This window comes from Hylobates moloch, unplaced genomic scaffold (genome assembly GCF_009828535.3).
Source record: "Hylobates moloch isolate HMO894 unplaced genomic scaffold, HMol_V3 SCAFFOLD_19, whole genome shotgun sequence".
Taxonomy (NCBI): Eukaryota; Metazoa; Chordata; class Mammalia; order Primates; family Hylobatidae; genus Hylobates; species Hylobates moloch.
Genome location: NW_026652294.1, coordinates 586309 through 597763, shown reverse-complemented (window position 1 = coordinate 597763; position 11455 = coordinate 586309). Strand labels below are relative to the sequence as shown.

General features: G+C 43.1%; 1 protein-coding gene across 1 annotated transcript in view; it reads left to right on the top strand.

Annotated features, from left to right (window-relative positions):
- The first annotated feature begins 563 nt into the window (after window positions 1-563).
- The window catches only part of GAB4 (GRB2 associated binding protein family member 4), a 51292-nt gene continuing 40400 nt past the window's right edge, over window positions 564-11455 (top strand). Inside the window, 2 exon segments of the mRNA XM_058431854.1 lie at window positions 564-663; window positions 3361-3545. Coding sequence (XP_058287837.1) covers window positions 564-663; window positions 3361-3545 — 285 coding nt within the window.

Sequence of the window (11455 nt, the reverse complement as noted above, 5' to 3'; positions counted from 1 at the left end):
GTATTTCTTTTTAAATTCTTTTTCAGATTGTTCACTCTTGGCATATAGAAATGCTACTGATTCCTGCCAGACGCGGTGGCTCATGCCTGTAATCCCAGCACTTTGGGAAGCCAAGGCGGGCAGATCATGAGGTCAGGAGATCGAGACCATACTGGCTAACACGGTGAAACTCCGTCTCTACTAAAAATACAAAAAAAATTAGCCAGGCGTGATGGTGGGCCCCTGTAGCCCCAGCTCCTCAGGAGGCTGAGGCAGGAGAATGGTGTGAACCCAGGAGGCGGAGCTTGCAGTGAGCCAAGATTGTGCCACTGCACTCCAGCCTGGGTGACAGAGTCTCGCTCTGTCTCAAAAAAAAAAAAAAAGAAATGCTACTGATTTTTATATATTGATTTGTATCCCGAAACTCTACTGAATTTATCAGTTCTAGTAGTTTTTGTGGAGTCTTCAGGTTTTTTAAAAATATAAGATTACATCATCTGCAAACAAGGATAATTTGTCTTCTTCCCTTTAGATGCCCTTTATTTCTCTCTCCTCTGATTGCTCTTGCTAGGACTTCCAGTACTATGGAGAATAACGGTAGTGAAAGTGGGCATCCTGGTCATGTTGCAGATCTTAGAGAAGGGGATTTCAGTGTTTCCCCTGTCAGTATGATGCTAGCTGTGGGTATGTCATATATGGCTTTTATTATGTTAATAATGTTCTTTCTCTACTCAGGTTTTTGAGGGTTTTTAATCATGATGGGATGTTGAATTTTATCAAATGCGTTTTTTAAATGCCTTAATTTAAATGACTATATAATCTTTTCCTTCATTTTGTTGATGTGATGTATCACATGGATTGATTTGCAACCATTCTTGCATCCTTGTGATAAATCACACATGATCACGAAGAATGATATTTTTAATGTATGGCTTAAAGGTTTGCTAGCATTTTGTTGAGGATTTTTGCATCAATATTAATTGGAGATATTGTAGTTTTCTTTTTTTAAAGTGTCTTTGGTTTTGGTATAAAGGTAATTCTGGTGTTATAGAATGAGTTTGGAAGTATTCCCCATCTCTATTTTGTGGAATAGTTTCAGCCGGATTGGTGTTAGTTCTTTAAATGTTTGTTAGAATTCAGTAGTGAAGCCATAGAATATTGGGCTTTTCTTTACTGGGAGACATTTTATTACAGCTTTGATCTCATTATTTGTTATTGGTCTGTTCATGTTTTGGATTTCTTTGTGTTTCAATTTTGGTGTGTTTCTGGGCCCTAGTCTGGCCCACTCAGACCTGCTCCACGCTCACCATCAGGCAGCTGGTGGTCCTTCTTGAAGAGTGAGTGCAGCAGGGACCAGCGGTTGGGCTGAAGCCCCTTCACCTCATGCGGACTCTCCAAGACTCATTGAACTTCATGGTGAGGGACAGAGGACCCACTCTGGCTCTCAGCAGGAGAGCAGGGAGTCCTTGTTCAAGGAAGCCCCTGGGGCAGCTGCAGGAGGCAGCCCTTGGGAAAAAGCGCCCAAGGCCCCCCTCAACAGGCCATCCTGCCTCCTCTGCAGGACCTTCTCTTCCCCTCTTTCCCTCCCTCCTGAGGTGAAAAGGAGGAGAGGAGGCCACGGAGCCCACTGTATCAGGGAAACCTGGCCCTTCCTTTTGAGCGTCCAGGGTACTCGCATGGGTCTCGCCCCTTCTCCAGGACCTGGAAGCTTCTCTCCCTGAAGAGCCCTGAGTTCCAGTCTCATGTGTCTCTTCCCCATTGCCTCCTGCTTCTCCTTTTGTCCTCGCCACCGCCACCTGGGGCTCACACTCCCTGCCTTTGGGCTTCAAATGTTGTACTACGTGCTTGGCCCACTAGCCTGCTTAATCTTCAAAATCACTCTGTCAAAAAGACATTTTAGGCTGGGCATTGTGGCTGATGCCTGTAATCCCAGCACATTGGGAGACCCAGATGGGCTGATTACTTGAGTGTATGAGTTACAGACTAGCCTGGGCAACATAACAAGATCCTGTCTCTACAAAAATAGAAAAAAATTAGTGGAGTGCTGTGGCACATGTCTGTAATCCCAACTACTTGGGAGGCTGAGGTGGGAAGATTGCCTGAGCCTGGGATGTCGAGGCTGCAGTGAGCTGAGATCACGTCACTGCACTCCAGCCTGGGCAACAGACTGAGACCCTGTCTCAAAATAAAAATAATTTAAAAAGTGAAATTGCCGAAATCATTCATTTAACCAATAAGATGAGCACCTACCTACCAGGGACAATAAAAGTTTAAATGTGCCAACAATTATGAAGGCAGTATTGAATTCACTTGAAATATGAAGAACACCACATTGGGTGAATTTAGATAGGAAGGCCAAGGAGACATTCCTAGGAATATCATTATATATGGGAAAACACTGAAAAAAGACCCTGCGATGTTTGAGAAAATAATGGCCATAGAAACAGATTTCATGGACCTTCCAGCTTATGAAAAAATCAACTGAAATTGCTTAACATTAGAACATTAAAAAAGAAAAATAAGCTATTATAGAAGGAGAGAATTGGAATAGAGGACAGGAATGACCCACTTCTCGGTCTCTGCCTAGAACAGGGCTGGGGAAAAATCTGTGGTCATCACATTCACCATTGCATAAACACATATTCTTTCTATATGTCAGCAAGGAGCAAGTGCTACCAAGACAAGGCAAGGAAAAGGAATAGAGAATATTGCTGGGTGCTTTTCTGTAGGGTGATCAGGAAAGGCCTCACTGAAAAAGAGACATTAGAGCAGAGCAAGTGAGAGAGAGAGTCAGAGAGAGATCTGTGGGAAGAGCATTCCACCTGAGGGCAACAGACACTGCAAAGGCCCCGAGGCAGGGAGTGCTTGACATGTTTGAGGAGCCAGAAAAAGCCAGTGGGGCTGGAACGGAGTGAGTGAGGAGTAATAGGGGCAGAACACATATGGCCTTGTCCTCCCCACCAGCTGTGCTCCCTGTCCCCCCTCTCCCAAGGAGCCACCCAGCCCATGTCCCCCGCCCCGGTGGTCCCGATGAGATGCACCCAGGCTGACCCAGGGTGCAAATCCCCACCCCAATCCCCAACGCAAACCCTGAACCAGAGGCCTCATCTAAACTTTAATCTTAAACTCCACTTCAAACTGGAACCGGAACCACAGGTGGAAGCCTGAACCGGAACTCAAAGCCCAGCTGGACCCTGAACCCCGCCCTCGCCTGTGAGCCCCCGCGCCCGGGTCCCGCCCTCCCCATGAGCTTCACCTCTGACCCCGACCTCCCCTATAACTGCACTTTCTACCCCGCAGTCCCAGGGAATTGCAAGCTGTCCCTCACACCCCACTTCCAGCAACGCCCTCTGGCCCTGTCTCCCCCACCTTCACTGTGAGCTGTGGCCCCCATTTCCCTGCCGTCCCCCTCACCCTTCCGGGAGCTGTGCCCACCTGACCCGGCATTTGCGCCTTTGTCTTCGTGGCCCTGAAGTGGCCCCGCCGGCGGAAGCATGAGCAGTGGCCACGTGCTTTACAGCGGCTGGCTGAGGAAGTCGCCCCCCGAGGAGAAGCTGAGGCTCTTTGTGAGTGCGGGCAGTGGGGGCGGGACCAGGAGCGCCACGGAGGGTCTGGGGGGCTCCGGGAGGGGCGTGGGGGAGGCGACCTATGTCCACAGGAGGAGCTGCGGGTGGAGGCGACTTTTCCATGTCTGCATGCGAAGGCGACTCCCTGCCAGCGAGAGACAGGGTCCAGGTTTGTGTGGGTTGCATTCCGAGACCCAGGGAGTTGATTCCGGGGCTGGGGACCCTATTACCCTGAGCGCTGTGGGCCTGCAGGTCGGAGAGTGGGCGGGAAAGGAGACACAGCAGGCTCCACAGCCTCGCAAAGGGCAGGAACCTCACACCCGCTCCCCTTCCCTCCCAGGCCCTGAGAATGGCAGGCACCTCGCACCCTCTCTTCTTCCCTCCCAGGCCCCAAGGAAGGCAGGCGCCTTAAACCTGCTCACCTTCCCTCCCAAGCCCCGAGAAGGCAGGCACCTCACACCCTCTCCCCTTCCTTCCCGGGCCCCAAGAAAACGCGGGCGCCTCGCATCCGCTTTCCGGCTTTTGTTACCATTGCTTTTGGTGTTTTAGTTATGAAGTCTTTGCCCATGCCTATGTCCTGAATGATATTGCCTAGGTTTTCTTCTAAGGTTTCTATGGTCTTAGGTCTTACGTTTAAGTCTTTAATCCATCTTGACCCCGACCTCCTTCAGAACTGAGTCAATTTTTTGTATAAGATGTAAGGAAGGGGTCCACTTTCAGTTTTCTGCACATGGCTAGCCAGTTTTCCCAACACCATTTATTAAATAGGGAATCCTTTCCCCATTGCTAGTTTTTGTCAGGTTTGTCAACGATCAGATGGTTGTAGATGTGTGGTGTTATTTCTGAGGCCTCTGTTCTGTTCCATTGGTCTATATATTTGTCTTGGTACCAGTACCATGTTATTTTGGTTACTATAACCTTGTAGTACAGTTTGAAGTTGGGTAGCGTGATGCCTCCAGCTTTGTTATTTTTGCTTAGAATTGTCTTGGCTATACGGGCTGTGTTTTGGTTACATATGAAATTTAAAGTGGATTTTTCTAATTCTGTAAAGAAAGTCAATGGTAGCTTGATTGGAATAGCATTGAATCTGTAAATTACTTTGGGCAGTATTGCCGTTTTCACAATACTGATTCTTCCTATCCATGAGCATGGAATGTTCTTCCATTTGTTTGTGTCCTCTCTTATTTCCTTGAGCAGTGGTTTGTAGTTCTCCTTGAAGAAGTCCTTCACATCTCTTGTAGGTTGTATTCCTAGGTATTTTATTCTCTTGGTAGCAATTGTGAATGGGAGTTCACTCATGATTTGGCTCTCTATTTGTCTATTTTTGGTGTATAGGAATGCTTGTGATTTTTGCACATGGATTTTGTATCCTGAGACTTTACTGAAGTTGCTTATCAGCTTAAGGAGTTTTGGGGCTGAGACGATGGGGTTTTCTAAATATAGAATCATGTCATCTACAAACAGAGACAATTTAACTTCCTCTCTTCCTGTTTGAATACCCTTTATTTCTTTCTCTTGCCTGATTGTCCTGGCCCGAACTTCCAATACTATGTTGAATAGTAGTGGTGAGAGAGGGCATCCTTGTCTTTTGCCAGTTTTCAAAGGGAATCCTTCTAGTTTTTGCCCATTCGGTATAATATTAGCTGTGGGTTTGTCATAAATAACTTACTATTTTGAGATATGTTCCATCAGTACTTAGTTAATTGAGAGTTTTTAGCATGAAGTGGTGTTGAATTTTATCAAAGGCCTGTTCTGCATCTATTGAGATAATCATGTGGTTTTTGTCATTGGTTCTTTTTATGTGATGGATTACGTTTATTGATTTGCATATGTTGAACCAGCCTTGCATCCCAGGAATGAAGTTGACTTGATTGTGGTCGATAAGATTTTTGATGTGCCTAGGTTTGGTTTGCCAGTATTTTATTGAGGGTTTTCACATTGATGTTCATTAGGGATATTGGCCCCAAATTTTCTTTTTTTGTTGTATCTCTGCCAGGGTTTTGTATCAGGATGATGCTGTCCTCATAAAATGAGTTAGGGAGGAGTCCCTCTTTTTGCATTGTTTGGAATAGTTTCAGAAGGAATGGTACCAGCTCGTTTTTGTACCTCTGGTAGAAATTGGCTGTGAATCGGTCTGGTCCTGGGCTTTTTTTGTTGTTGTTGATAGACTGTTAATTACTGCCTCAATTTCAGAATTTATTATTGGTCTATTCAGAGATTTGACCTCTTCCTGATTTAGTCTTGGGAAGATGTATGTGTCCAGGAATTTATCCATTTCTTATGAATTTCCTAGTTTATTTGCATAGAGGTGTTTATAGTATTCTCTGATGGTAGTTTGCACTTCTGTGGGATCAGTGGTGATACCCCTCTATCATTTTTTGTTGTGTCTATTTGATTCTTCTTTGTTGTGTCTATTTGATTCTTTATTAGTCTGGCTAGCGGTCTATCTAATTTTTTAAAAAACAGCTCCTAAACTTACTGATTTTTTGAAGGGTTTTTTTGTATCTCTATCTCCTTTAGCTCTGCTCTGATCTTAGTTTGTCTTCTGCTAGCTTTTGAATTTATTTGCTCTTGTTTCTCTAGTTCTTTTAATTTTGATGTTAGGGTGTCTATTTTAGATCTTTCTCGCTTTCTCTTGTGGGCATTTAGTGCTATACATTTCCTTCTAAACATTGCTTTAGCTGTGTCCCAGAGATTGTGGTACATTGTGTCTTTGTTTTGATTGGTTTTAAAAAAATCTTTATTTCGCCTTGATTTTGTTATTTACCCAGTAATCACTCAGGAGCAGGATTTTCAGTTTCCATGTAGTTGTGCATTTTTGAGTGAGTTTCTTAATCCTGAGTTCTAATTTGATTGCTCTGGGGTCTAAGAGACTGTTATGATTTCCATTCATTTACATTTGCTGAGGAGTGTTTTACTTCCAATTATGTAGTCAATTTTAGAATAAGTGAGTGCTATGTGGTGCTCAGAAGAATGTATATTCTGTTGATTTGGGGTGGGGAGCTCTGTAGATGTCTATTAGGTCCACTTGGTCCAGAGCTGAGTTCAAGTTCTGAATATCCTTGTTTCATTTCTGTATTGTTGATCTGCCTAATATTGAGAGTGGGGTGTTAAAGTCTCCCACTATCATTGTGTGGGAGTCTAAGTCTCTTTCTAGGTGTCTAAGAACTTGCTTTATGAATCTGGGTGCCCCTGTCTTGGGTGCATATATATTTAGGGTAGTTAGCTCTTCTTGTGGTATTGATCCCTTTACCATTATTTAATGCCCATCTTTTCTTTTTTGATGTTTGTTGGTTTAAAGTGTGTTTTATCAGAGACTAGGATTGCAAACCCTGCTTTCTTTTGGTTTCCATTTGCTTGGTAAATATTCTTCCATCCCTTTATTTTGAGCCTATGTGTGTCTTTGCACATCAGATGGGCCTCCTGAATACAGCATGCTGATGCATCTTGACTATCCAATTTACCAGTCTGTGTCTTTTAATTGGGCATTTAGCCCATTTACATTTAAGGTTAATTTTTTTATTATACTTTAAGTTTTAGGGTACATGTGTACAACGTGCAGGTCTGTTACATATGTATACGTGTGCCATGTTGGTGTGCTGCACCCATTAACTTGTCATTTAACATTAAGTATATCTCCTAATGCTATCCCTCCCGCCTCCCCTCCCCAACAACAGGCCCTGTTGTGTGATGTTCCCCTTCCTGTGACCATGTGTTCTCATTGTTCAATTCCCACCTATGAGTGAGAACATAAGGTTAATATTGTTATGTGTGAATTTGATCCCTGTCATTATGATGCTAGCTGATTATTTTGCCTGTTGGTGCAGTATCTTCGTCATGTTGGTGGTCTTTACATTTTGGTATGTTTTTGCAGTTGCTGGTACCAGTTTTCCCTTTGCATATTTAGTGCTTCCTCAGGAGCTCTTGTAAGGCAGGCCTGGTGGTGACAGAATCCCTTAGCATTTGCTGGTCTGTAAAGGATTTTATTTCTCCTTCACTTATGCACCTTTGTTTGGCTGGATATGAAATTCTGGGTTGAAAATTCTTTTCTTTAAGAATGTTGAAAATGGAGGTTCCAAGATGGCCAAATAGGAACAGCTCCAGTCCGCAGCTCCTAGCATGAGCAATGCAGAAGATGGGTGATTTCTGCATTTCCAACTGAGGCACCGGGTTCATCTCACAGGGGCTTGTCAGACAGTGGGTGCAGCCCACGGAGCAGGGTGGGGCATTGCCTCACCCAGGAATTGCAAGGGGTCAGGGAATTCCCTTTCCTGGCAAAGGGAAGCCATGACAGATGGTACCTGGGAAATCGGGACACTCCCACCCTAATACTGCACTTTTCCAATGGCCTTAGCAAACAGCACACCAGGAGACTATATCCTGTGCCTGGCTTGGAGGGTCCCATGCCCACGGAGCCTTGCTCACTGCTAGCACAGCAGTCTGAGATCAAAGTGTAAGGCAGCAGCCAGGCTGGGGGAGGGGCACCCACCATTGCTGAGGCTTGAGTAGGTAAACAAAGTGGCCTGGAAGCTCGAACTGGGTAGAACCCACCTCAGTTCAAGGAGGCCTGCCTGCCTCTGTAGACTCCACCTCTAGGGGCAGGGAAAAGCTGAAAATTCTGAAAATCAGAGTGCCTCTTCTCCTGCAAAGGAAAGCAGCTCCTGTACAGCAATGGAGCAAAGCTGGACGGAGAATGACTGACGAGTTGACAGAAGAAGGCTTCAGACGATCAGTAATAATGAACTTCTCCGAGCTAAAGGAGGATAGTTGAACCCATTGCAAAGAAGCCAAAAACCATGAAAAAAGATTAGGCAAATGGCTAACTAGAATAAACAGTATAGAGATGTCCTTAAATGACCTGATGGAGCTGAAAATCATGGCACGAGAACTACATGACACATGCACAAGCTTCAGTAGCTGATTTGATCAAGTGGAAGAAAGGGTATCAGGGATTGAAGATCAAATGAATGAAATGAAGCGAGAAGAGAAGTTTAGAGAAAAAAGAGTAAAAAGAAACAAACAAAGCATCCAAGAAATATGGGATTATGTGAAAAGACCAAATCTACGTCTGATTGGTGTACCTGAAAGTGATGGGGAGAATGGAACCAAGTTGGAAAACACTCTGCAGGATATTATCCAGGAAAACTTCCCCAACCTAGCAAGGCAGGCCAACATTCAAATTCAGGAAATACAGAGAATGCTGCAAAGATACGCTTCGAGAAGAGCAACTCCAAGACACATAATTTTCAGATTCACCAAAGTTAAAATGAAGGAAAAAATGTTGAGGTCAGCCAGAGAGAAAGGTCGGGTTACCCACAAAGGGAAGCCCATCAGACTGACAGCTGATCTCTCCACAGAAACTCTACAAGCCAGAAGAGAGTGGGGGCCAATATTCAACATTCTTAAAGAAAAGAATTTTCAACCCAGAATTTCATATCCAGCCAAACTAAGCTTCACAAGTGAAGGAGACATAAAATCCTTTACAGACAAACAAATGCTGAGCGATTTTGTCACCACCAGGCCTGCCCTAAAAGAGCTCCTGAAGGAAGCACTAAACATGGAAAGGACAACGGCATGGCCACTGCAAAAACATCCCAAATTCTAAAGACCATTGATGCTAGGAAGAAACTGCATTAACTAACGAGCAAAATAAGCAGCTAACATCATAATGACAGGATCAAATTAACACATAGCAATATTAACCTTAAATGTATATGGGCTAAATGCTCCAATTAAAAGACACAGACTGGCAAATTGGATAAAGAGTCAAGACCCATCAGTGTGCTGTTTTCAGGAGACCTATCTCATGTGCAGCGACACACATAGGCTCAAAATAAAGGGATGGAGGAAGATCTATGAAGCAAATAGAAAACAAAAAAAAGCAGAGGTTGCAATCCTAGTCTCTGATAAAACAGACTTTCAACCAATAAAGATCAAAAGAGACAAGGCTATTACATAATGGTAAAGGGAACAATTCAACAAGAAGAGCTGACTATCCTAAATATATATGCAGCCAATACAGGAGCACCCAGATTCATAAAGCCAATACTTAGAGACCTAGAAAGAGACTTAGACTCCCACAAAATAATAATGGGAGGCTTTAACACCCCACTGTCAACATTAGACAGATCAACGAGACAGAAAATTAACAAAGATATCCAGGAACTGAACTCAGCTCTACACCAAGCAGACCTAATAGACATCTACAGAACTCTCCACGCCAAATCAACAGAATATACATTCTTTTCAGCACCATGTCACACTTATTCCAAAATTGACCACATAGTTGGAAGTAAAGCACTCCTCAGCAAATGTAGAAGAACAGAAATGATAACAAACCATGTCTCAGACCACAGTGCAATCAAATTAGAACTCAGGATTAAGAAACTCACTCAAACCTGCTCAACTACATGGAAACTGAAAAACCTGCTCCTGAGTGACTACTGGGTACATAACGAAATGAAGGCAGAAATAAAGATGTTCTTTGAAACCAATGAGAACAAAGACACAACATACCAGAAGCTCTGGGACACATTTAAATCAGTGTCTAGATGGAAATTTATAGCACTAAATGCCCACAAGAGAAAGCAAGAAAGATCTAAAATTGACACCCTAACATCACAATTAAAAGAACTAGAGAAGCAAGAGCAAACACATTCAAAAGCTAGCAGAAGGCAAGAAATAACTAAGATCAGAGCAGAACTGAAGGAGATAGAGACACAAAAAAACCTTTCAAAAAATCAATGAATCCAGGAGCTGGTTTTTTGAAAAGATCAACAGAATTGATAGACCTCTAGCAAGACTAATAAAGAAGAAAAGAGAGAAGAATCAAATAGATGCAATAAAAAATGATAAAGAGGATATCACCACTGATTCCACAGAAATGCAAACTACCACCAGAGAATAGTATAAACACCTCTACACAAATAAACTAGAAAATCTAGAAGAAATGGATAAATTCTTGGACACATGCACCCTCCCAAGACTAAACCAGGAAGAAGTTGAATCCCTGAATAGACCAATAACAGGTTCTGAAATTGAGGCAATAGTTAATAGCCTACCAAACAAAGTCCAGGACCAGATGGATTCACAGCCGAATTCTATCAGAGGTACAAAGAGGAGCGGGCACCATTCCTTCTGAAACTATTCCAATCAATAGAAAACTACTTTAAAGTTCATACGGAACCAAAAAAGAGCTGCATTGCCAAGACAATCCTAAGCCAAAAGAACAAAGCTGGAGGTATCACGCTACCTGACTTCAAACTACACTACAAGGCTACAATAACCAAAACAGCATGGTACTGGTACCAAAACAGAGATATAGACCAATGGAACAGAACAGAGCCCTCAGAAGTAATACCACACATCTACAGCCATCTGATCTTTGACAAACCTGAAAAAAGCAAGAAATGGGGAAAGGATTCCTTATTTAATAAATGGTGCTGGGAAAATGGGCTAGCCATATGTAGAAAGCTGAAACTGGATCCCTTTCTTATACCTTATAAAAAAATTAATTCAAGATGGATTAAAAACTTAAATATTAGACCTAAAACCATAAAAACCCTAGAAGAAAACCTAGGCAATACCATTCAGGACATAGACATGGGCAAGGGCAAGGACTTCATGACAAAAACATGAAAAGCAATGGCAGCAAAAGCCAAAATTGACAAATGGGATCTAACTAAAATAAAGAGCTTCTGCACAGCAAAAGAAACTACCATCAGAGTGAACAGGCAGCCTACAGAATGGCAGAAAATTTTTACAATCTACCCATCTGACAAAGGGCTAATATCCAGAATCTACAAAGAACTTAAACAAATTTACAAGAAAAAATCAACCCCATCAAAAAGTGGGCAAAGGACATGAATAGACACTTATCAGAAGAAGATATTTATGCAGCCAACAGACAC